We start from the raw sequence: 27318 nt of genomic DNA, 5'->3' as shown, positions 1-27318 counted from the left end.
CGGTCTTGGGTCTGGATTTATATGTATGATGATTAATTGTGGTAATCATCATTTGGAGTTTATAGACTTTGGCCTGCCAGGTAAATTCTATATAGCCTCTACTGGACAAGGCAAAAGTAAATATAATTGATCCATATGGACCACATGTTAGCTCCGATATTCTGTCAAGACATTTATTTATTATTTATTTATTTATTGGATTTGTATGCCGCCCCTCTCTGGAGACTCGGGGCCGCTAACAGCAACATTAGTGATTAGCAGGATTGCAAGAGGACCTGTAGTCTCCTAGGGTTTTAAGATAGGTAAACATTGTGAGAGTTTATATAGGACATGACTGTAAATATTAATTTTCTAGACAGTCCAGTGCTTAGATCAAAAGCTTATAGCAAGATAAATTGCTGTGCTGCTGATAATTAAAATTCCTATATATATTGAAAATCTGCATTTCACAGAACACAAGATTTCAAGATCTATTGTATATGTATACCTCCAGAAAGTTTAAATTCAAGGCCTTTGTAGCCTGTTTTTTAATAGATATTTGGCCTTTATAATATGAGTGACATCTAGTTGGCTTCCACAAGAAATAAAATGCTGGATTAAAATAAACCATGGCCAGATATATCAGATCTATTTTTATGTTCTGGATGTTTATAATGAGCATATAAAGTATTTAACATAGACTATCATGGGCATATTTATTTTTGTGAAATATTAATGTTCTCTATGTTGTTTTACAGGATACATTGCTTATATGTAATATGAAATTGGAACCCATGTCAAGCAATTGGTTATCTGTGTGCTTTGGCATTCATGTTAGTTGAACTTGTCAAGTAACTGGATGCTTTAGTGCAGGGGTGTCAAATTCACTTTGTCACAGCAGCATCACATGATGTATTGGGGCTTCCCCCCCCCCTTCACTAAACTGGGCATAGGCATGCCCAACACATGACACATCTAGCCCACGGGCCAGGAGTTTGACAGCCCTGCTTTAGGGAACCAAGCTCAGGTCTATTTAGTCAGGTACCTAAATTCAACCTTTATATCTACTTCAGATTTAAGATTAGTTGGCTCTGATTCCTGTTAACAAAACTGTAGAAACAAATGTTGGGAAATCTATGAAAGAATTGCTGTAGATACTATGAGCAATTGGATTTTCTTGAGGGAAAGGGAATAACTAGAAAAATCAATGGTATCAAAACTTTATCCTGGCTATATGCCTAGAATTTTAACATTCATTACAAAATAAAGAACACTGAGTTCTCCAGATGGAAGCAATAGATCTGTTAATATTGTTACCCTTACTACATCTGAAAAAGAGATAAGTTGAAGTTTATTGAAGCTAGAGTAATACAATTGTCCTTAACGAACAATGTCTACTCCCTTCTAGAAGAGATGATATATTGAGCTATTGCCATAAACTCAAGAAAAATCCCCATGATACCTTAAAAGATTAAATGATTGCAGACTTAATATTTGCAAGCAATACATAAATTAAAGAGGAGTTCGATTTTTTTGCATACCACAATTTATATTGTCAAAATGCAAATTAAGCAAAGAAATTTAGGATATCATATACATAGCGTTTAGAAAGATAACTGTTTTCCCAATGTATATAGCGCAGCACTAAAATTAATATTTATCTTTTAGACAATTTGTTAAGCATTTCATGCTTTCTACTCACATTACTTATGAACAGGATAGAGATAAAGACCATACAGTCACAGATAGTAGTTTTTGTTTGATTTTACTTTTTTCCATAATTATATCTAAAGATGCAAAGGGCACCTAAACTTCAATTTCTTTGGGATGATCAAAAGATGCAGACACAAATAATATTTTTAAAAATGTTTTAGTTGCTGTGGAATAATATTTCCTTTTGTAGATAGGTATATGATGTTTGCTGTGAATTTTTAACAATTATAACCACAAGGAGTTTTAAGAGCTGCTGATTACTTTGTTTCAAGAACTTCATTTATTTATTTATTTTATTTTATTTATTTATTTGTCAAACAATTATAGGGTGATAATTTGTACATATAAAACATTAGATAAGTAATGATAAAAAGTAGACAATAGGACAGGGACGGTACGCACAATGGTGCGCTTATGCACGCCCCTTTGCAACACCTTCCCTGCAGGATTGACAGAATTAAGAAGTAATATCTGTTTTAGGCACCGAGATTGTCAAGGCTAAGTAAAGCTTTCACTCAGATTTCTTATTCTAACATTACACTTTGCCCCACTGCCGTTTATTGGCTTTGTGGATATAAATTTCCATCAAAGATAGGAGCTGCAAGTGAAGATACAAGATGTCATGGAACCCTTTGAAACTATTGTATGCAGCCATAAAGCAACTTTAAGCAGTAACACTGGATTATAATTATGAATGGGAAGAAGCTTTTAAATAATCTAGTAATGATTCTATTAATTGAACTAATTTAATCTTGACTGAGTGTACTTTCCTGTCCTTGATACTAATTAGTTTGGAGACTGTGGTCATAGGTATACCATTAAAAAATCTAGTATACCATTTCCCTCCAAAATATGTTTCTGGGAAATCTCAGATAAAAATTAAATATAAATTCTTAGAGTATAGCATATTTTACAGTTCCATATTTAAATATTTTAAACACTTTTGTTTTAATGTCTCCAAGTTTAATCTTACAGCCACATTAAGAGAAACAATTCCATTGCATTTATGTCAAATTTGAACATGCTCAATACCAGATGGTGTTTCATTTCAGGTCAGAAAATAATGGAGGAGTTTGGTTTTAAAACTGAAGTTAAAAAAAGAAAAAGATGAATAACAAGGAATTAACATTTGCCGAAGCTTTTTCAGTTAAGATCAGCTGTCCTTTATTTTTCATGTTACATTATTTAGCATTTCAAAATTATTTTTCATATTTATATATTAGATTAACATATAAAATATGAAGATTTATATTGCCATATTCAGAAGAATTCTTAAATTGGATTGTTGGTATTCTGGTATTAGTTTATTAGTAATTATTATTAGTAATTATGTATGAACTAGTGAAGTTGGACGCTAACAATAGTCTCCCATTTGGCAGGTCCTATACATGCTCTAGAATACTAATGACAAACCTTTTCGGCACTGAGTACCAAAAAGGTTGTGTGGAAATTTCACACATACATGCTCATTTGGGCCATTTGCGGAAAAGCCAAACTTCTGGGTTAGAATAGAATAGAACAGAATAGAATATAATTCTTTATTGTCCAAGTGTGATTGGACACACAAAGAATTTGTCTTGGTGCATCTGCTCTCAGTGTACATAAAAGAAAATCTACATTTGTCAAGAATCATGAGGTACAACACTTAATGATTGTCATAGGGATCAAATACGTAATGAGGAAACAATCAATATTAATAAAAATCTTGAGCATACAAGAAACAAGTTACAGTCATACAGTCATAAGTGGCAGAAAATGAGTGATAGGAATGATGAGAAAAAATGAGTAGTAATAGTAGTGCAGACTTAGTAAATAGTTTGACAGTGTTGAAGGAATTATTTGTTTAGCAGAATGATGGAACTAGGGGAAAAACTGTTCTTGTGTGTAGTTGAACATGCATGTGCGCCCAACGATCAGTTGGCCAGTGTGCATGCGCAGGTTGATTTTCACTGCCCAACACACGAAGTGAACACGCTTCGGAAACTTCCAGGTTCTAGTGTGCATGTGTGCCCAACAATCAGCTGGTCAATACACACGTGCAGACCAGTTTTCAGTACTGCCCTGCATGTGAAGGGATCATGCTCCAGAAAAACTGAATTTCCAGATTCTGGCATGCATATGCAACTTGCCAGTGCATATGTGCATAACAGTTTTTTCTTTGCACCTGGCACTGGAGGTGTCGACCATGCAAGCTTAGATTCCCTCCCCTCATTTCATTTCATTTCATTTATTGGATTTATATGCCGCCCCTCTCCGAAAACTCGGGGCGGCTCAACATGGATGTTCTTGTTATGTTGTTTTGTAAGTGTAAATTTTACTTGATGCTCGACTCTGGATAGCACAAATAAATATTATAATCCAAAACCACCCATTTAGTAATGTATCTGTATCATTTACTTTATTTTTTTCCAAAATACTTCAAGTTGCTTTATTCACTTCTAGCCTCACCACTGAGAGTAGTTTTTAGGAGTCAACTTGGGAAGATTATTGTGTTATACAAATTAGTACTACTATGTAAGCTATAAAATGTGGTTATAAGTGTTAAATAAACATAATTTTTAAGGCTTAATAAATAATATTTTTAAGGCTTCAGTTCTTTGCATATGGTATACTTGCCTACATATTTTATTTTATGCACATAATCAATCCAATATCTTAAGTCACTTTTGATGAGGTGAGTGGTTATATAGCATGTTAGCGCGACTGTGGTATGAATGAGTGTGATTGCATAGCTTTAGAACCTGCGTTTTTAGATTACTTTTAAAATTGGGCTTTTGATCTGTTTTGCATTTCCTTTATATGTTGTGAGCCACACTGAGTTTTTGGAGAAGGGCGGCATATAAGTCCAATTAATAAATAATTAATAAATAAATATATAAATTAGATAAATATTTTTTAAATGTACGTGTGTATAAATTATAGTTGAACTAGCTGAAATATGTAATGATATTTCTATAAGAATGACTGAAAAAAGGTTGTGTAGAGGTGTTTCAATTGTAAGAAATATTTAGTATGTTTATATAAATATAGCACTTTTCCAGACATTGTACATGGCCTAGGAAATGACCAAAAAAAAGTTTCTCAAATGTGAGATGGGATTTTTATGGAGCATGTGAAACTCTGCACATATGTATAAAAATGGTCAACTTGGCCCTTGCTGTTTTACACCTGTACAAAGAAATACTGCAAAGCCTTTGTAGCTGGTGCAAAATCTCTTGCAATCAGGCATTTCTGTATATTTTAATAAATTATTAGAGATCTACTATTATGTGATCACTAAATATGACTCTGAACTGTAAACAATACTGTAATTCCAATTAACACTAAAAATATCAGCAAAACAATATATATAACATCTGGGGCAGTAGATATATCCAGATTGACAAGCTCTTAAAAATAGGCTTATCAAGCTTCTTGGCTTACTGCAGTGGTTCCCAATATGAGCCCCACGCCCAGGGGTGGGCAGCAGGCAGGACGAGGTGGAACACAGTTCCACCGGCAGAAATGAAACTGTGTGCCCAGCTCCAGCTGACCATCCCCCCTTCCATCCTCCTCCTCCTCCTCGGAAAGCGGCAGGGAGACTAGCACCGGCAGGAGTTGCAGGGGACCCATCTTCTCCCCCCTCTTAACAGCTGATCGGTACCTGTTTGCCTAGCTACCCACCCTGAGGTGGGGGTGACCCAGGAAGGAGAGTGTGGAAAACCAAAGCAAATTGTCACCCCAGAGAGCGGCACTGGTGAGGTTGTAAGTCGAGGACTTAACAGTTCACTTGAACGATGATGATCATTCAAGCCACTCCCCCCGTGGTCACATGGCCAGCAAGCCACTCCTACCAAGTCATGACCATTAAGCCACACCCCCAAAATAAGCCACACCCCCAGTGTGGCAGTAAACATTTTGGCTGCTCATTACTGCCCACACCCCACAGGGGGCAATTTTAGAGATGCTTAGATGGGCATGGCCAAAAAAGGTTGGGAACCACTGGCCTGGTGCCTGGTGGGAACCACTGGCCACATTTTCAATGCATTATGGAAAGCCCCTAGGGTTATGACTGTACATATCTTGGGGTGGATGTTGTTCTATGACATAGGTAAAGTACAGGAAAGAAGACATAGTGTGTAGATCCTATGAGATATGGCAGTCTACACATGTTGCTCTAAAGTTGGATTTACCTGGTGTGACCTAAGAGGCCTGGGCTTTTTGACTTCAGATTCAGATGACTCCAACTCTATTGGCTTTTTCAAAGTTTTTGAAGATCTATCTTTTCCAGATGGTAAGGCCAGGATGTTAGCAAAACTGATGTTATATGCTCCTTTTTTTCTTCTAGAGAAATCATTAAGTAAGCTTGCAAAAAAATGTATTTTTTTTAAAAAAAGTTTTCCCCCTATATCTTGGTTTTAAACTTTTTGTTCACTATACAGGTTATCTTGATTGATAGATAGCTGTATAAATTTATGTAATAAATAATAAAATAAATAATACAGCTTTGTTTTATTAAGAGACTGGAAAACATGCCCAGACTTTGTGAGACAGGCAGGAATTTGGAGAGAAGCAGACCTGAGCTTTTTCGGAAATCCCTCTATTGATATGCTCCAGATTATGGACGCGATCAAAAGAATGAGGAGTGAAATGTCCATCTTGGAGGCCTGTCAATGCCTCTATCAAAAAATCCTGGTGGTCTAAGAAAATAACAGTTTCTGAAAAAAATGATTTTGGGCAGACTAAAAGAATAACAATGACAGGCTAATATTTTCTCACAGGATAAGATATTTGTGTTAGTTACTATCAATGCTCTTGATTTAATCACCTTTATCTCTGATATAGGAAATGAAGTATAGTTATCATTGACAGAATTAATGATTCTTCTGGATTAACTCTCTGGAATGGGGCTTGGAAGGCACTATTGAGCCAGTCTAATTAGAATAACTGAATTACTGTACCTAAACTATCTCCTTGTCCGATTAATTATCTTTGCAAATTTTGTCTAGGTACTCTTATCAGCGGACAGAAGTGCAACTAATCAGTGTACAGTGATCCCTCGATTTTTGCGATCTTGATCTTCGCGAAACACTATATCGCGATTTTTCCCACCCGATGACGTCACTCTCTTCCTTCCTTTCTCATCTTTCTTTCTCTCTCTCTTTCTCTATCTTGCTTCTTCCTCTCTCACACTCTCTTCCTCCCTCTCTCATCTCTTTCCTTCTCTCTCTTTCTCTATCTCTCCCCCTCTTGCTGGCGGGCGGCGGGCGAGCGGGGGCATCAGCGAGGAGCCGGAGTTTCCCCTTTGCGTGGGCGGCGGGGAAACCCCGATCTTCGTCTGCTCGCTGCTGCTGCAGCAGCAGCGAGCAGACGAAGATCGGGGTTTCCCCGCCGCCCACGCAAAGGGGAAAGCCCGATTCGACTCCTCGCTGCTGCCGCTGAGCAGATCAGCTGCTGGGCGGCCGCAGCAGCAGCGAGCAGACGAAGATCCGGGTTTCCCCGCCGCCCATGCAAACTCCACCATCTGCGCATGCGCGGCCATGGAAAAAGGGCGCGCATGCGCAGATGGTGTTTTTACTTCCGCAACCCTACATCACGAAAAATCGATTATCACGAGGGGTCTTGGAATGGAACCCTCACGATAATCGAGGGATCACTGTATTATTATAACACATGGCCAAAGTTGAATGCAATTACCGGTATCTTGTTTCTTTTACTTATCTGAGAAAGAAGATAGTGCTTGAACCCTTGAGTTTATTTGTTTGCTATTTGGAGTTTTGTCTGTTCTCCAAGTTGCTAAGAAGATGGATTCCTCAAAATTCAAATGATAAAAAGTGAATGTCTATCCCTTACTCTTTCACAATCACATATACAAAGTATTGAAAAGTATTTAAAAGGGAGAAGATGTCCTGATCTATCCCCCTCACCTGCTTTTCCAGCAATTATGATTCATGACATTAATTGGTACAACTACTGCAAAATAACTATTATCAAACAATAACTATACCAAATAATTTATTTTTTTATTTTTTATTTTTTTATTAAATTTGTATGCCACCCCTCTCCGGAGACTCGGAGCGGCTTATAACAACAATACATAGTACAAATCTAATGATTAAAAAGAACAGTTTAAAACCCTTATTATAAAAACCAGTCATGCATCCCAAACAAACCATGGGGGACACGGCCTGGGGGAATCAATTTCCCCATGCCTGATGGCAGAGGTGGGTTTTTAGGAGTTTGCAAAAGGCAAGGAGGGTGGGGGCAGTTCTGATCTCCGGAGGGAGTTGGTTCCAGAGGGTCGGGGCCGCCACAGAGAAGGCTCTTTCCCTGTGCCCCGCCAGACAACATTGTTTCGTCAACAGGACCTGGGGAAGGCCAACTCTATGGGACCTAATCAGTCGCTGGGATTCGGGCGGCAGAAGGCGGTCCCGGAGATATTGTTTTTGTGTCTGTTTATATACATAAACACATGTACCCATACCAAACACACACATATACATATGAATAATATATATACACAGATATTACACATACACCACACACACACACATACACACATTTATGTATGCACACATTTATTCATCCTCAAGTTAATGCTATCAATATTTTAGAGAATAGAGAGCTTTTCTTAACATACACAATTCTTCTAAGTATACATTTTCTGCATATTGAGAAATTATTATTACTTAATTCAGTGTTACCATACAGCCCATATGCTGTGAAATTGTTTAACATGTCACAGTATAAATATAGAAGCAGCATGTTTTACAACTGAAATGTATATTAGGAATCTTTACTGTTTCAGTTTGCCTGTCTACTTATAAATCCTTGCACTGTAATTAAAAATTAGGTTGGAATAACATCTATAAGATTTAAACATAGATAATGTAGTACATATGTTGACTTCTTTAATCGCCAGCAGAGCAATTCAAATACAAGAAAATCCATCTGAAACTGAAATATCCATTGACAAATGGAATATGTGGACTTAATTTCAAGTTATGAATTTCTGTTTTTCAGTCAACTTTACGCTATTCCCTTTTTGTTATGTCAGTTCAGCTGGTATAATTTTATGTTATTAATCCATTTAATGGCAAAATTGGAAATGGTAACAAATAGCCTTGCTATGAAAGATGGAGAAAAGGCATCAATGGAATAAAAATTATATTTTATGGAAGAACATTTTTTAAACAAAATAAATAAAAATAATGCTAATGGAATAACCTTCCATCACCCAAACTAGTCCAACAAGGGCTACTGGCACTAAGCATTGGTTGAATGATTTAGCTGGAAATAGAAAATGTGGGCAGGAGCGTTGTTTAAGGTCTAGTAGCTTATAAAGCCTAAAAGAGAATACAGTTAGTTACACCTTCTGATAGGAATTCCTTTTTTTAAAAGGTAGATAAGATCCATCTCAGCATTTTTAGATTTTTTTTCATCCATCAAGCTGAAACAGGAGAGATAGAAGTCCCGAGAAAGAAGGAAAGGATCCACTTCTCTCCTTCTCTTCCATGGCTCAAGGAAAGGCTGAAGCAGAGGAAAGTGTGAGGCATGCAGAGGAAGGAGACCAATTTGTAACTTTCCAAAGGCCTCGAAGCTGTTTGAGAAGCTGGCAGACATCATGACTGCGCAACAGTTGAACAGTGCTGCACAGAAGTGTGTTGTTGCGTATGCAGCCACGCAGCTTAGAGGGAACAGTGCCATGGAACAGCACCAACAGAACTGGCTCCATGATGTCACCAGTGATTTACTAACGGTTCTAAAGAACCTGTTAGAACCAATAAAAACCCACCTCTAATTTGTGTTCACAATAGAAATTATCCTATTTTTTCTGTAAAAAAATTATCTTTAATAATTCCTTTCACTCTGTGAAATTGGAGAACTATTCAGGAGTGATTACAACAAACCTTTAAAGCCCTTCATGGCACTGGACCATAATATCTCCGAGACCGCCTTCTGCCGCACGAATCCCAGCGACCGATTAGGTCCCACAGAGTGGGCCTTCTCCGGGTCCCGTCAACTAAACAATGTTGGTTGGCGGGCCCCAGGGGAAGAGCCTTCTCTGTGGCAGCCCCGACTCTCTGGAACCAACTCCCCCCAGAGATTAGAACTGCCCCTACTCTCCCTGCCTTTCGTAAACTCCTTAAAACCCACCTCTGTCGTCAGGCATGGGGGAACTGAGACATCTCCCCCGGGCATATACAATTTATGCATGGTATGTTTGTGTGTATGTTTGCTTAGTAAATGGGGTTTTTTAAATATTTTAAATTATAATTTAGATTTGTCATGAATTGTTGTACTCTGTTGTGAGCCGCCCTGAGTCTGCAGAGAGGGGCGGCATACAAATCTAAATAATAAAATAAAATAATAAATAAATAAATAAAAGACAAAAATATCTCTTTTTTTTACATTAGAAAACTTTCTGCTCTTGTGTGAGAAAACAACAACAACAACAATAAAAACAACTTATTAGATCTGAATATTCTGAGTTTGCGGGGGGGGGGAAACCTTTGCTCGGACATTACCTTATCAGCTCTTAAGTCCTTGGTTAGGACTTGAACTGTTAGGTTTTTCCAGTCCCAGACTGTAAATCAAATTAAAGATTAACAACATCAACAACAACAACATAATGGAGGACACTCCTATCATGAGTGTACAAGATATAACTATTGATTTAAAAAAAGCTTGTAGGATTCCTTAAATATCATTTGCCTTTCTACAAATGCTGTGAGAAATACAGTACATAGTTTAGCAAAAAATCCAATTCAGGTATGACTTCTATTGATCCAGCATTTTTAGTTCCAGTATTTTTTCCCCTAGGTAAAGGACTGTTTATAGCACACTGAAATATATAATGTTACTAACAACCATTTGAAGTAAATGCCAAAATTGTTAGAAGTAATATGAGAACAAGATCTATTTCTGTTAGTAGAAAGATCCCTGATTTGTTCATATTGTTTTGTGCATGATGCACAGCTATTTGATATTGCCCTGACAAACAGGAAGATATCAGGTTTAAATTTCTTAAATATCCACTAAAAGCAACGAATGGTCTGAGCACATTAAAATTCCATTTTCCATTTACAAGTGTTTGCTTCAGATGACCCCCACTGATCTTAAATATATTTCTGTATCTGTAACTGAATAGAGGTTTTTCTGTACATCATGTTCTAATGATACTCTGGCCTTTCTCCAACAAGGCACTGAACAAAGCTATTTTTAAAATACAGAAAATGGGAACAGCTGCAGCAATCAGATTTGATAAAAACAAGAGAATTTTCTTTCCTCCTCCTCCTCCTCCTCCTCCTCCTCTTCTTCTTCGTCCTCCTCCTCTTCCTCCTTCCCAAATTTCATCCAAGTTCAAAATTATTTCATAGAATAGCTTTTGTTCTTTTGCAGGAAAGGACTTACAAAACTAATTCAGGGATATCCTTATAAAACAAATAATATTAAAAATACAGTTTAAAATGATATAGGCACTTACCATGTAAGCTTTAAAGAAATTGCATTTCCAATTTTTAGAATAGCTATTAAAGGAAAGACATTTTCACCAAACGTTTTCCTATAATAATCTCCTAGAACTAGAAATTAAGTTCAGTTGTTTCCCAGTGTTAACAGTTCAGGAACTAGTTTTATTTTTAATGTTATTTTCATTGGAGAGAAAAATGGTTGAAAAGTAAAGTACTTTGCCGTATGTTTTCTTCAGCATTAATCAGGAACTGTGCTGTTTTAAGGACAGGGGGAAGTCACTTAACTCACTAATGACAGCACTTGTAAAGATTTTTTTTTGTATGCCTTAAAATTTGTCTGAAAATTGCATGAAATTAATAAGGTGTATTTTAATATAAATAAAGAGATGCTTAGATTCCACCTGTGACCTCTTTAACAGTGTTCTTCAGATTCCTTCCAACTGCTTGGGGTGCATGTTTGAAAAACAGAAGTGGAGTTTTAAATGTGCATGTCTTAGGAACTTAAAAGAAACCCCACAGATTAATTTCCTATAACTCTTGCATTGCATGTGATGTAAGAAGAGCCCCAACAACTAAGACAAAGTCCCGCTGTGTTTTGTTTTCCAAGGAAATCGTCTAGCTGCCTCTGAGAAGCCCATAAGTAAAGAAAGAAGTGGCTTTCACTCACTGTTATTCTGCATCAGCTAATCTTTCAGGATATTCTTACTCTTAGATGTGAAAATCCTACCCAGACATATATCAATTATGTGTCATTCATTTTTTGAAAGTCATTTTCAATGATTGCATCCTTTTATGATAATATATTTGATCAATTATTAAGAGTTGTGTGTAGACATTAATTGGGCAAATCACATATTTTACTTGAAGTACCTCGAAGGATTCATAATTGTGACTCAATTCTCAACTGCCTAATAGAACCAGACCTTTCTTCTTTATTGTTGCTAGCTGCTGAGAAGGTTTCTATTAAGTACAGTGGTACCTCATCATACGAACTTAATTGGTTCCAGGAGGAGGTTCGTAAGGTGAAAAGTTCGTAAGATGAAACAATGTTTCCCATAGGAATCAATGTAAAAGCAAATAATGCGTGCAAATCCTTCAGGAAAATCCCAAACTTTAGAAGGGAGGCAAACAGAGGGCAGGGAGGAGCAGCTAAAGGGGGCAGGTGGAAGAAGCAAGGCTAGGCTAAAGGGTGAGTGGGAAGGAAGAAAGGCAAGGGGGGCGCCCCTCCCTTTTCTTTTTTCAAAAGACACAGTTTCAGTGCCTTTGCAAGCATGCAAAATCTTTACTCCTCTAAGCTGCCCCTCCCTTTTCTTTCTTAAAAAGACACCGTTTCAGTGCTTTTGCAAGCATGCAAAATCTTTACTCCTCCAAGCTGCCCCTCCCTTTTCTTTCTTCAAAAAAAGGGGGGGAAAGAAACCCCTTCATCCCAGCAGCAGCTGCTTGGGTTCGTAAGGTGAAAATAGTTTGGAAGAAGAGGCAAAAAAATCTTAAACACCGGGTTCGTATCTTGAAAAGTTCGTTAGAAGACGCGTTCGTAAGATGAGGTACCACTGTACTCAGTAGAAAAAATATTTTCTGTATTGTTAGTAAACTAAATAAATTTCCACAGAGGGGTGCTTGCACCTACAAATATCTAGAAGCAGATTTGCAAGAATAAATCTCAATTAGGGTTGCTGTTTAAAATAAAAGATATAATCCCTCAAGAAACCATAATCTCACTTGAATCCAAGAGTTCATAAGATTTTTGTGTATCTTGTTTGAAAATGTATGGTAAAACTGCCCTTTGGAAGGATATTTGAAGCAAATATTGAGTTTAAATTTATACCAGATAAATATAAGAGTTCTTGAATATTTGCTAGGTATACTTTTCCAAATCCTTCCAGATCTTCCTATAATTAGTGTACATATAAGTATAGCCTTTATTTTCTATGAGCTGCTAGTCTATCTAGGACTTGGATACCATTGAAAAAAATCTATTATATACACTTTATTATATTTTAGCATATATTATAATTGACCCATGGTATAAGACTGCTAATAACTTGTAATTGAAAAACATTTGCCATGGACTTCAGGATCAAACGATAACATATTCACCAAACCTAATGAATTTATGTTAATAACTCTAGAATTGTAATCAAGATCATTTACTATGAAGAATGGTTACTTCTCTAATAAATATTGGTCCCATTTTTAATCCCTGTATTTTATTTTTCTTATACTTTCTTAAAATACTTATAAAAACATAGTAGAGATTTTCCTAATTTGTATTATTACAAATCTATTTTAGAGTTATTTACTCCAGGTAAATTTGCCTAGATTAAATTGCAATTATATGACACAGAAAGAATCAGTATGCCATGCTCTCTTAGATTCACAACCAGGGCTGTTATACACCTGGCTACATCACTGCCACATCTTATTTGCTATTTACTCATGAAGTGTCTGTCAGCTATCCCTATTTAATTTAAAGGGGGAAAATGGAAATTGTGCTCTACAAATGCTTTACACCAGTTTCTATCAGCCCCAAACTAATCATAATGAGAATTCTAACCTTATGTCTAGAGGTCTACAGGTTTTTCAGATCCAGTTTATTATAACCAAAAGGCAGTTATGCTGCTTTCCTCCCCTCCAGCAATGCTGATCCTGTCTTTTGCCACCCACAGGCAGATAGGTTGCTTTCCTCTCCTCCCCCCATATTCCTGATCCTGCATTCTGCCACCAAACAGACAAGTAGGCTGCCATGGCTGGGCCTAGAGAGCTATCCTGTATAGTTTCTATAGTTATGGGATTACCATCTTTAGATTACCATCTAATGATGAGAAGAAATCAACAAAATTCCATATTGGGTCAGTTGTCACCCGGGTCAACAAGGACCATGTCAGATATGTTTTCCTGGAGATTTGTCAAAAAGGGGGCTATAAAGCGCAGTTGTTACTGTAAGGGAACAAAGGGCATACAACTGCAAAGTGACTGGAACCAAAGCGCAAAACTTATACAACTGAAGAAAATTAATAAATTATCAAATATTAGCAGAACCAATAGCCAGGAGATTTCAAAAAAGAATGATGCAACTGTGCAAGGAACACCTGGAAAGTAATGCAAAGAAAGATTAATGGATCAAAGATGTTTCATCAGCCATAATAGAGTTTTCACAGATATGGAAATGCAGCATCTAGAAATATTGCCTAAAAAGAAAACAACAAGTAATGATGAACAAGCTGAAAAAATTGCTCCAACACATGAACAAATTGAACTGCCAATGGAAGAAACCAACAACAGGATGAAGATCTTCTTGTGCAACAACTCGAAAATGTGGAGCTAAGTGATCTAGCAAAAATGCTGAAAGAAAACTTAGAAACCAAAATACTATCTACGATTCATGAAGTACATAGCAAACTAGTGAAAAATCTGTTAACCACCATGAATAACATTTTAACTTTCAGCTTCAGTTACAACTGCAGAACTGGGTTAAAAAATGCCCTCCCCCCAAAAAAAAAATCCACTGGAAGCCCAAAGTGAAAATAAAATTTAAAAACTCTGAGAGGATGACAGCAATTTAAAGTACTTTAAAGAAGGAAAACTAAAGAACAAAAAGCTGAAAAATACTTTGCACAAAAAATACAACCTTAAGGAAAAAACAATAATGGAAATCATGAAAGAAATAAAACAAGGCATCATAGCAATAGCATTATTGTCAATCCAAACTGCCAACTTTGCAACGAGAAAGTTGAAACTGTTTCATGCTTAATATGTGAGTGCAGCAAAATCGTACAAACTGATTACAAAGTTAGACATGATCGAGTTGCTAAATTAGTCCACTGGTCATTATGTAAAAAAAATGATGTACCTGTATCTGAAAAGTCATGAGAGCACAAAATTAAAATGAGAGGGTAAAGATTTTGTTGGACTTTCAACTACAGAAGATCATCATTTGGAACACAACATGCTAGATATCACAGTTGTCGAGGGCCGAAGAGTACAGTTCATTGATATTGCTATACCAAGATATGTCAGTGTCAAAGAAAAAGAAATGGAAAAAAATACGAAATATCACGATCTGGCCATTGAAATTACATGGCTCTGTATGAAATATGTAACAGTGATACCCATTGTCATCAGGGCCCTTGTTACCATGTCCAAGAATTTCACAAAACTCATCAAGAAATTGCATTTTCCTGCAATAACAGCAGTGGAAGTGCAAAAAACTATGCTATTCGGAACATCATATATTTTAAGAAGATACTTGGTCGATACCTAGGATGCTGGCAGCAACCTGTATTGACCATTAGCACCAGTCAGTGGTATTTGTAACAATTTTTTAAATGTTCAGTTTACTGAGTTTCATGTTTAATGCAATAATAATAATAATAACAACAACAATAACAACAGTTCAGTTTACTGAGTTTCATGTTTAATGCAATAATAATAATAATAACAACAACAATAACAACAACAACCTAGTATGGCGACATCAATGATCCATATCACCATATGTCACCATACCAGGTGACAATCAATTTGATGAAAAGCAAGAAAGAAAAATGTAGCCGGTATCAGGATCTTAAAATCGAACTACAACTCTGGTATAAACCAGTACAGGTGGTCGCAATAGTAATCGGCACACTGGGTGCTGCGCCAAAAGACCTCAGCTGGCATTTGAAAATAATAAACATTGACAAAATGAATTTTAATCTATCTCTATTTTCTTAACTTTTTAAATTAAGTTTTAGACTTTTTAGTATTAATATTAGTATTAATATTTCTAATTTTATTTTAACCTTATTTTTAATTAAATTATTGGTTTTTTTTAAAATTGATAGATAATTGGGGTGGGTTTAATAATATGTATGGAATGAGTTATTGATATGGATGAGATGGGTGTGGTGGGTGGGATTATGGGATGGATGAGGTAAATGGGAATGGTATGAATGATTTATTTGGCCCACCTGACGTTAGAGAGACTGGAGGGGAGGAGGCACCGATCTCTGGGGTGGCAGAGGGTCGGAATATTCCAGTGTTGCTGGGAAGAGGCAGATATGGCTGGAGCCACAGAGATGGCCGTTCCAGGGGAATGAGAGATCGATGCTTAATAATGATCCCTTGTTCCAGCTCCGTGAGCTCAACCCAGGGCACTGCTGACGAGTGTAACTCTGGCCCTGGGCTCAGGCTGCTGCTACTCAATGCCAGGTCAGTGGTAAATAAAGCTCTTCTCATCCGGGATTTGATCCTGGATGAGGAGGCCGACCCGGCATGTGTGACTGAAACCTGCCTGGCCTTTGGAGGATCTCTGGCTGGACCGAGACAGGGGTTTCTCCTCTGTCCTGGTGCTTCTTGACCTCTCAGCGGCTTTAGATACCATTGACCATGATATCCTTCTGCGCTGGCTGGAGGGGTTGGGAGTGGGAGGCACTGTTCTTCAGTGGTTCTCCGCCGACCTCTCCGGTCGGTCACAGTCTGTGTTAATGGGGGGTCAGAGGTCGATCTCTAGGCTTCTCCCTTGTGGAGTGCCTCAGGGGTCGGTCCTCACCCCCCTGCTATTTAATATCTATATGAAACCGTTGGGTGAGATCATCCAAGGACATGGGGTGAGGTATCATCAGTACGCGGATGATACCCAGTTGTACATCTCCACCCCATGTCCAGTCAACAAAGCAGTGGATATGATGTGCCAGTGCCTGGAGGCTGTTGGGGTCTGGATGGGTGTCAACAGACTCAAACTCAACCCTGATAAGATGGAGTGGCTGTGGGTTTTGCCTCCCAAGGACAATTCCATCTGTCTGTACATCACCCTGGGGGGGATCACTGACCCCCTCAGAGGGGTCCGCAACTTGGGTGTCCTCCTCAATCCACAGCTCACATTAGTGAAACATCTCTCAGCTGTGGCGAGGAGGGTGTTTGCCCAGGTTCGTCTGGTGCATCAGTTGCGGCCCTATTTGGACTGGGAGTCACTGCTCACAGTCACTCATGCCCTTATCACCTCGAGGCTCGACTACTGTAATGCTCTCTACATGGGGCTACCTTTGAAAAGTGTTTGGAAACTTCAGATCATACAAAATGCAGCTGTGAGAGCAATCATGGGCTTCCCTAAGTATGCTCCTGTTACACCAACACTCCGCAGTCTGCATTGGTTGCCGATCAGTTTCCGGTCACAATTCAAAGTGTTGGTTATGACCTATAAAGCCCTTCGTGGCATCAGACCAGAATATCTCCGGGACCGCCTTCTGCATGAATCCAAGCACCTGGTTAGGTCCCACAGAGTTGGCCTTCTCCGGGTCCCATCGACTAAACAATGTCATTTGGCGGGACCTAGGGGAAGAGCCTTCTCTGTGGTGGCCCCGACCCTCTGGAACCAGCTCCCCCCAGAGATCAGAATTGCCCCCACCCTCCTTGCCCTTCGTAAGTTCCTTAAAACCCACCTCTGTCATCAGGCATGGGGGAAGTGAGATATTCCTTTCCCCCCAGGCCTATACAAGTTATGCATGGTACATTTGTGTGTATGTTTGGTTTTTAATAAGGGTTTCTTAATTATTTTAATATTAGATTGTTCATATGCTGTTTTATTATTGTTAGCAGCTCCGAGTCTACGGAGTATGTAAGTAAGTAAGTAAGTAAGTAAGTAAGTAAGTAAGTAAGTAAGTAAGTAAGTAAGTAAGTAAGTAAGTAAGTAAGTATTTAAGTAAGTAAATAAGTAAGTGAGTAAATAAATAAATAAATAAATAAATAAATAAATAAATAAATAAATAAATAAAATCATGATCTGTCAGAGGCCACCGTACTTGGATCTACAAACATCATATGAAAATACATCACACAGTCCTAGACACTTGGGAAGTGTTCGACTTGTGATATTGTGATATGAAATCCAGCTTATAAATCTTATTTGCTGTGTATTACTGGGGATTTTGTGAAAATAATAACAATAATAGTAGTAGTAGTACTAGTACTAGTAGTACTAGTAGTATTCACATAAATAGATAACCAAATGGTCGCTTGGCTGATTTTCATGTTTAATGAATAAAAGAGATAATAATAACAACAGCAATAGCAATAACAATAATAATAATAGCCAGCTTCCTGCAATAACACCAGTGGAACTGCAAAAAATTGTGCTCCTTGGAACATTGTACATTTTTAAGAAGATACTTGGTTGATATCAACCATCAGTGCCAGTCAATGACAGTTGAGATACATTTTTAAATGTTCATGATTAATTAATAAAAGATCATCATCATCAAATGGAACCAACTTAGCATATAATAGATGCCAATTGACAATGCAATATTAGTCAACCATTTATTTTTATACTCAAGCATGATATGTGTATATTTATTTTTGATAGTGATAGTTCACATTAGAGCATACAAGACCCTGACATTAAGCATGTCTTTGGCACCCAAAGCAGCTAAAACAGTTCCTGTCTCTGTATATTGTACAGTTCTGTCTTCCTGTAGATTGCAAAACTGTGTTACTGAAGTGGTGGTGGTAGTGCTCTAAAATAAATAAATAAAACATTCCAAACAGACATAAGTGATTAGGACATATTGCAGATCACTCATCCCAATGTATTTCCAAGGATTCTCTGAATCCCTTTTTTATATTTTGTAGCTGGAATGTAAACTTTCCCCAGCGTAATGATTACTAAGTTTTAATTACATTTAGGAGTCATGTATCCTCATCACTCTAAAGACAAACTGCCAAGATGGAGAGATTTACTACCAACCAATGATATTTTTTATGTAAATGTACTTGACTAAGTGCAATAACCCTAAATTCTAATAGAGACTTTCAATCTCTTGCCAGATCTGCAATACTTATATGTGGCTAAGATGAATTGAGTATTTACAAAACAGCTCCATTATAGAGGAACAATCCTCCATGTGTAAATCACTATTTCTAATCATAGTACTACTAGGTTCCTTTTCACCCCTGCCCTTGTTTATTTTCTGTGATTTATATTCGTAGAAAAATGTTTAAATGTAGTATTCTATTTAAGGGTGCATTGGTCCAATAATGCTTTTCATCATAAACTTCTAAAAAGCTCTTGGATTTCTTAAATGTTTTATCAGCGTCTTAAGCATACAATAAGAATGGGGCACTACAAAGACAAACAAAGGGTTATGTAGATTTCCCTTTGCTCAAATAGTCCAAGCAGGAGAAATGAAAGAAAAATCCTCTTGGTGACTTTATTCTTTTCTCTGCCCAGCTGTAGATACATTTTAGGAATAAGGGCAAGAGGTCAGGTGCCCTTTTACATGCTATTTGCAAGTGGCTGACATCAGCAATCACTGTGGGAGCAGCTTTGCTTATCCATAACACTAATCTGAAGAGATGTGTGAAGTACTTTGGCTTGTGGAAGAGGGTAGAGCAGCATGGTGCTATGCAAACATTCCCACATGGTCCCTGATAGGTCATTCATACAGAAAACAAGGGAAATATTTCATCTCATGAACCAGCTTCAATGTAGAGCCAACAGACTCTCAAAAATCTGAGAACATAGAAAATCATAATGGACTACAAGTATAAAAGTGTCTGGACTGAATTGTTATCACACTTTACCAATGATATTATTTATACAATAAATGTAGGGAGCGAAGGAAGGAGGGAGGGAGGGAGGGAGGGAAGGAAGGAAGGAAGGAAGGAGCCTTACATATCTGGAAAAATTGGGCAGTTCTAAGAAAATAGTCATTTCAATTCCTCATTAATCAGATCTATATTAATATGTTTATTCAATTTATTACAGTCATAGACCAGAAATTAGGACAAATGCAAACACTCAGTAAATATACAATTAAAAGTTATAGAATAAAATAATAAATAATAGATAAAATCTATGATAAAATCCACTCTGTCAATTACACATGGTCTACTATACTAAAATTACAATCCATAAACTGTGAAGCCTATAGTTTAATACGAAAAGGGAAAGGAATAAGGAGGGTTTGCCACATTTGTTATATAAAATAGCTATGGTAGGTTAAATACGTGTTATTTAGAGTTTCTAAGTAATTTATCTTCATCACTGCTTACCAAAATCTTTGGGAAGCTAAGGTATGCAGGGTTGAGCCAGCTTTTTATTTATGCCACTTATCTCCCACATCTTTTTTTTTATGAAACCCATTTATCAGACGTAGATTGTGGACATGAAAGTGGTCAAAGATATCAACAATAAATCTAACAAGATTTGAAGACAATTTAACAGATTAACAAAGTTGGAAGGGACCTTGCAGGTCATCTAGTCCAATCCCCTGCCCAAGAGGGAGACCCTATATCTGCCTCTACCTAGAATCGAACTCACAACCTCCTGATTGTGAGGCAATAGCTCCACCTCTGGACCAAAGCAGCTGTATTAATTTTGGTTTAGATTGCTAAAGAAAAGACTGATCTGATGGTTGAAATTTAGGTTTCACCAACCACAGTAAGTTAAGAGCTGTAAGGGACAGGAAATACTTTTATAATCTGATAGTCATATATTTCATTTGAGCTTCAAAAGGAACTTCTGCTAGAGAAATATAATTTCAGCGGATACATTAGAAAAGTGGTCTGCGGATAGTCACAAGGTAGGGGCACACAAGCTCAATTTTCATCACAAGATAGCGTCTGGACTAGTTACAAATTTCTCTAATGGTTTTTAGATATCTCTGATAAAGGCAACATCATATCATTGTAATTCATTAGGAGAAGTGGTGGTCGGCATATTCATGATAAACTGTATGGGATGAATGTTTATTGCAATGAAGTTAAACTATTCTCTTAAATGAAAGCATTTCTGATTCTTCCCTCTACAAAGGAGAGCATCCCTCTATAACAGATGCTCAAGTAATAGCTGTTGTATTTATTCAGAAAAATAAAAATGTGACCAATATTCTCCAGCCTAACTAACCAAGTAAGATAGAATGGTGAGCTCCTACCCTAAGAGTTCAACTGCTTATTGGAATGATTATCAGTGCTTTTTGATAAAGTATAATATTTTTGTTTTTTATATTTATATAAAATTTATATTTTATATTTGTTATATAAAATTATATATATTTGTCATAGTATTTGAGTGTTTATCACCTATCTGTAACTGTTGATACTGGTGATCACCTCCCATCTCAATTATTGCAATGTGCCCAAATGGGGCTACCCTTGAAAAGTGTTCAGAGACTGCAAATAGTCCAGAATGCAGCCGCGAGAGTTCTTATAGGTATACCTTGGTATACCCATGTAACACCTGTGCTCCGTGAACTGCACTGGCTTTCTATTAGTCTCCAGGCACAATTCAAGGTGTTGGTTATTACCTATAAAGCCCTATATGGCTCAGGGACAGACTATCTACGGGACTGTCTCCTGCAACATACCTCCCAGAGACCAATAAGAGCTGGTCTCACACAGAGTTGGCCTCCTCTGGGTCCTGTCGACTAAACAATGCAGGTTGGCGGGACCACGGAGGAGGGACTTCTCTGTGGCTGCACTGGCTCTATAGAGCTTTCTAGATAATGACCAGAACTTAGAATTGAATTAAATAATAACTGTAATTTGGAATTACCTATAGTCTACTGCAATGCAGCAGCCATAGAATGTGTATTGCTCTGCTAAACTGGGAACAATCCATCAGCAAGTAGGCAACTGCATTTAAACCAATTATAGTTTCAAAAGCAGCCCCTAGTAGGATAAAGCAGTTATCCATCCGTTCATAGATGAGATTAGAAGGATGTCAATGGATCCTATTTCAAAAACAGCGTCATTTGGGGAACCGCAAAAGGTGAGCAAAGATTTAGAGCAGAACTAGCAAGTGCAGAAGGACCCTTGGTATTTCAGATACACAACTTTAGGAGGACTAGTATATTAAATCCAAATGACTTCTTGCAGTCACTTGCAGAGATTTAATCTGCGAAATGAAGATTTTTCATTTATTTTAAAAAGTATATTGGGATTTCTACTTTTTCTATACTTAATTATAAAGGTGATTATAGATGAGTAACAAGTATTTGAGTATTTTTTATATAGTTTGGAGAATATTTTCTAAGAAAATCTATGAAACATGAATTTTAAGCAAAAAAACTAGTTATGAACATGAAATAAAATGTTTTTGTTCCTTATCCATCTGTTCTTGGCAACAAGTTTAAGCAAAAGTACAGTAACAAAAAGTGTATGTATGTGTGTGTAGTTTTAAATTACTAGTTTTTAAGATTTGGTGATCATGTATCTGAGTTTATTCATTAATTTAATCATACAGTCTAAATTCATGTCATTCTAATATGTGATTGGTTAGTCTTAATCATGCCAAAACAGTTTTTTAAAAATAATATAAATTTTCAGTCTAATGCTTCAATCTTATATGAGGTTACATACGAGTAAGTCTTGCTTGACTTAGCGTAATTTATTTCTGAGTAGTTAAAAATAAAATTTTAAAACTTAATATTAAAGCTATTTTTCTAAACAAATTGAAATCTATGGGATGTAATCAATTAAAATACTTGGATATGCAATTTACCTATAAATTCAGTAAGATTTCCTTTTAAAAGCATGAATAGGATTTAGCCACAATGGCATGTTACAGTTTTGGGGGCAGGCACTTCTTATGCAAAATACCTTGTTAATCCAAGTATACTAAGATCTTTTCAATAAATGGATGAATAGAGATATATCACCCTTGCCTGATATAATGTACTTAACTTAGAACACAACACATTTAAATTCCCATTACATTTACACTGAGAATTATTTAAAATCCATCTATTAACCGTATCTGTTATGGCTTGGTTCTGATTTGAAATTGTGATTAATAAATGGATATAAAATCTCTGTTTTTAATCATGACATAGTAGGAGATTGAAGGAACAATAGTTCAGAGTTAAGGCAGTTAACACAGGGAACATACTCATTCTCAGTTTGACTTTTTAAATCTTAAAAGTTCAACTTTTTTTTGTACTCTGAATATATGCTTTGCTTATTGAGATCTCTGATTATATTTGTGGAAAGGTAGCAATGCAGAGATTCTATTATTTTTTATGATCCAAGGAAATAGTTTTGTTGAAATCAGTTTTCTTTCTATTTTATTTGCATTAACTTCATGCTTTTCCCACAGTTTTCAGTAGAACTGCGTTTTATTTTCAGATCTAAGTGATCAATTGGTAGAAGTGGTTGGCCTGGAAGGAGCCATGGAAATGGGGCAAATATATACTGGACTGAAAAGTGCAGGAAGACGCCTTTCTCAGTGTTCTTCTCTTGTCATTAGGTAAGAACCAATGTTTCCTATGAAAAAATATATATTTGCCTTTGTTAACCAAAAACCAGAACAGGTGTAATCTGGTTTTACCAACTATAGGTAATACATTTCTAGAACTCAGAATCATACTTAACAGCTTGGATGTTTTTAATGAGGTTTTAAGGCAATCATGGATGAACCTCACAATGATTAATTCAGAAGTAATATATAATTTATATATAATTTATAACCACCCATTCTATTCCAAAATGTACTGAAATGGATCTCCAAATGGAAGCAACCATGGAACTATCTCAAAACACTTCAAGTTGGACAAAATGCCATATTGTGATAGATTTTTGATCAGATACAACTTGTCTTGCTCATGTTCTTTTGTCAAATCAACTGTCTGGCACAAAATATTCACAATATTACAATAAATATGACACAAAATAAGACAACACCATTGAATTTTGAGATGTAACTTTCCTGTGTTATGCATGTGTTATTCTGTGTTATTCACATGATGGGTTGGTGTTGACAGGTCAGTGTGTAATATTCAACCCATTAATTGAATGATTCAATTCTAGTAAGCTCAGAACTAAGGTTAAATAAGATACAAGGCAGAAAAGGCTAATGGGAAAAAACATACAAGGTGGGTGGAAATGTATAAAAAAGGGAAAAAAGAAAGATTAAACAATTCCATTGAGTAAAGCAAAACAACAAAAACAAATTAAAAAAATTAAAAAAAATTAAAAGAAGCAGTATGGCTGCAGAAAATTTAGTGAAAAGAGAAAAATAAAAAGTTGCACAAGTCACCAAAGAAAAATGATACATTTATAGTCTGTTTAACTAATAGCAGAAAACTCAAATCTGAATTATTTTAAATTAACAGAAATGCAAAGAAAAACAAACAGTACAACTCCCAATATGTTTAAAATAAAAATAAGGGACAATAATGTACAGTAACTGCTCTAAAGATGACAAAAAAGTAATAGATAGTGAGAAAAAGCAAAATAATTTTAAACTTCACAACATAAGTTGCTCTATCTCAGAGTACATTTTCTGATTTAGTAACCTCTTTACTACCAAGAAGATTGTCGGGATGCTGTGACACGATATACCAACATTTCAATAAAGTCTGGCCATTTAAGATTTGATAATGGTACATATGGCATGTCTAAAAATCTGCAGCAGAGGTGGATACCAGAAGAATCAATGCTTGGCTTTGTATACTTCCAGATTTTTCTCAATTAATCTAATAAAAATTGGATTAAATCAATGACTGGGTTTATTTGCATAGACAAGCCTGGTTATTATAGTTAATACTAATACTAAAAATTCAGAAATATTTAGTAAATGGGAAAATAGACAGAAATTAATATAATCAAATACAAAGTGTCAGTCGAGGTGACTGGGGCACGTACTTGTCCACCTGTCTGGGAAGAGTTTGATCTGGTGACACCTGATGAAGTGGACAAGGCCATTGGAGCTGTGAGTTCCGCCACCTGTTTACTGGATCCGTGTCCCTCCTGGTTGGTTTCGGCCAGCAGGGAGGTGACACGGAGCTGGGCCCAGGAGATTACCAACGCTTCCTTGGGGAGGGGAGTTTTTCCATCACTCTATAAAGAAGCGCTTGTGCGCCCCCTCCTCAAGAAGCCCTCCCTGGACCCAGCTGTGCTTAATAACTATCGTCCAGTCTCCAACCTTCCCTTTATGGGGAAGGTTGTTGAGAAGGTGGTGGCACTCCAGCTCCAACGGTCCTTGGAAGAAGCCGATTATCTAGGTCCCCAGCAGTCGGGTTTCAGGCCCGGTTACAGCACGGAAACCGCTTTGGTCGCGTTGATGGATGATCTCTGGCGGGCCCGGGACAGGGGTTTATCCTCTGTCCTGGTGCTCCTTGACCTCTCAGCGGCTTTCAATACCATCGACCATGGTATCCTTCTGCACCGGCTGGAGGGGCTGGGGGTGGGAGGCACTGTTCTTCAGTGGTTCTCCTCCTACCTCTCTGGCCGGTCGCAGTCGGTGTTAGTGGGGGGACAGAGGTCGACTCCTAGGTCTCTCCCTTGTGGGGTGCCTCAGGGGTCGGTCCTCTCCCCCCTGCTATTTAACATCTACATGAAACCGCTGGGCGAGATCATCCAAGGACATGGGTGAGGTATCATCAATATGCGGATGATACCCAGCTTTACATCTCCACCCCATGCCCAGTCAATGAAGCGGTGGAAGTGATGTGCCGGTGCCTGGAGGCTGTTGGGGCCTGGATGGGTGTCAACAGACTCAAGCTCAACCCGGATAAGACGGAGTGGCTGTGGGTTTTGCCTCCCAAGGACAATTCCATCTGTCCGTCCATTACCCTGGGGGTGGAATTATTGACCCCCTCAGAGAGGGTCCGCAACTTGGGCGTCCTCCTCGATCCACAGCTCACATTAGAACAACACCTTTCAGCTGTGCCGAGGGGGGCGTTTGCCCAGGTTCGCCTGGTGCACCAGTTGCGGCCCTATCTGGACCGGGACTCATTGCTCACAGTCACTCATGCCCTCATCACCTCGAGGTTCGACTACTGTAATGCTCTCTACATGGGGCTACCTTTGAAAAGTGTTCGGAAACTTCAGATCGTGCAAAATGCAGCTGCGAGAGCAGTCATGGGCCTACCTAGGTATGCCCATGTTTCACCATCACTCCGCAGTCTGCATTGGCTGCCGATCAATTTCCGGTCACAATTCAAAGTGTTGGTTATGACCTTTAAAGCCCTTCATGGCATCGGACCAGAATATCTCCGAGACCGCCTCCTGCCGCACGAATCCCAGCGACCGATTAGGTCCCACAGAGTGGGCCTTCTCCGGGTCCCGTCAACTAAACAATGTCGGTTGGCGGGCCCCAGGGGAAGAGCCTTCTCTGTGGCGGCACCGGCCCTCTGGAACCAACTCCCCCCGGAGATTAGAACTGCCCCTACTCTTCCTGCCTTCCGTAAACTCCTTAAAACCCACCTTTGCCGTCAGGCATGGGGGAACTGAACATCTCCCCCTGGGCACGTTTAATTTATGCATGGTATGTCTGTGTGTGTGTCTGTTAGCATATGGGGTTTTTAAATATTTAAATATTTTAAATTTGGCTGATTGCTTATGATTTGTTTTTACATGTTGTGAGCCGCCCCGAGTCTTCGGAGAGGGGCGGCATACAAATCTAAGTAATAAATAAATAATAAATAAATAAAGTGATCCATTTAATAATATATATTGCATACAAATACAATGTGAGCTTGCTACCTTAATTCTAATACATGTGGAAAGGACCTAATTAATCACAAGCTGCATATGAATAAGTAACACAAAGTCTGCTAAAAAAATAACTCACTGTTAGGGTGAATCAAGAAAACAATTGTTTCCAAATCCCAAGAAATAATAATTAATAATTCCATTATATTCTGCTTTGGTCAGATCTCATCATGAATATTTTATCCCATTCTACACATCTCTATGAATATGTCACTATATATTTATATGGACAAGGAGAAGACTCCGCCCCGAGTCTTTGGAGAGGGGCGGCATACAAATCTAATAAATTATTATTATTATTATTATTATTATTATTATTATTATTATTATTAATCAGAAGACTGAAAATTATAGGGAGAGATTGGGGACATTTTATCCTGAAAAAGAAAGATGATTGAAAAGTTGTATGACTGTTCAGATACCTGAAAAGATGCATGGAAGGAATGCATGGAACTTGCATTCTATTATTGTAGACTGCATAAGGGGCATGCTTAAGCACACCAACATGCCTATGATCCTTGTCTTAATGCCCCCCTTTGTTTGTAACCATTTCATGTATTAATAACCAAATATATACCTGTATCTGTTATCATGCTTGACAAAATAAAAAATAATAATGAAATAAATATTTTTAAAACTTTGTAAAAGTTGTTTAAGAAAGAATTTTAAGTTATTGGAAGACAAGTTTTAGGAGAATTTTAGG

At 37.5% G+C, this 27318-nt stretch overlaps 1 protein-coding gene across 4 annotated transcripts in view; it reads left to right on the top strand.

Moving 5' to 3' along the window:
* The window catches only part of DGKB (diacylglycerol kinase beta), a 345124-nt gene that overhangs the window by 297408 nt on the left and 20398 nt on the right, over positions 1-27318 (top strand). For all 4 annotated transcript variants that reach the window (XM_070729086.1, XM_070729085.1, XM_070729084.1 and 1 more), the window contains one exon: positions 23247-23367. In XM_070729086.1, coding sequence (XP_070585187.1) covers positions 23247-23367 — 121 coding nt within the window. The remainder of the gene's footprint in view (positions 1-23246; positions 23368-27318) is intronic.

Source organism: Erythrolamprus reginae, chromosome Z (assembly GCF_031021105.1).
Source record: "Erythrolamprus reginae isolate rEryReg1 chromosome Z, rEryReg1.hap1, whole genome shotgun sequence".
Lineage (NCBI taxonomy): Eukaryota > Metazoa > Chordata > Lepidosauria > Squamata > Dipsadidae > Erythrolamprus > Erythrolamprus reginae.
This window is presented reverse-complemented; position numbering and strand designations above follow the sequence as displayed.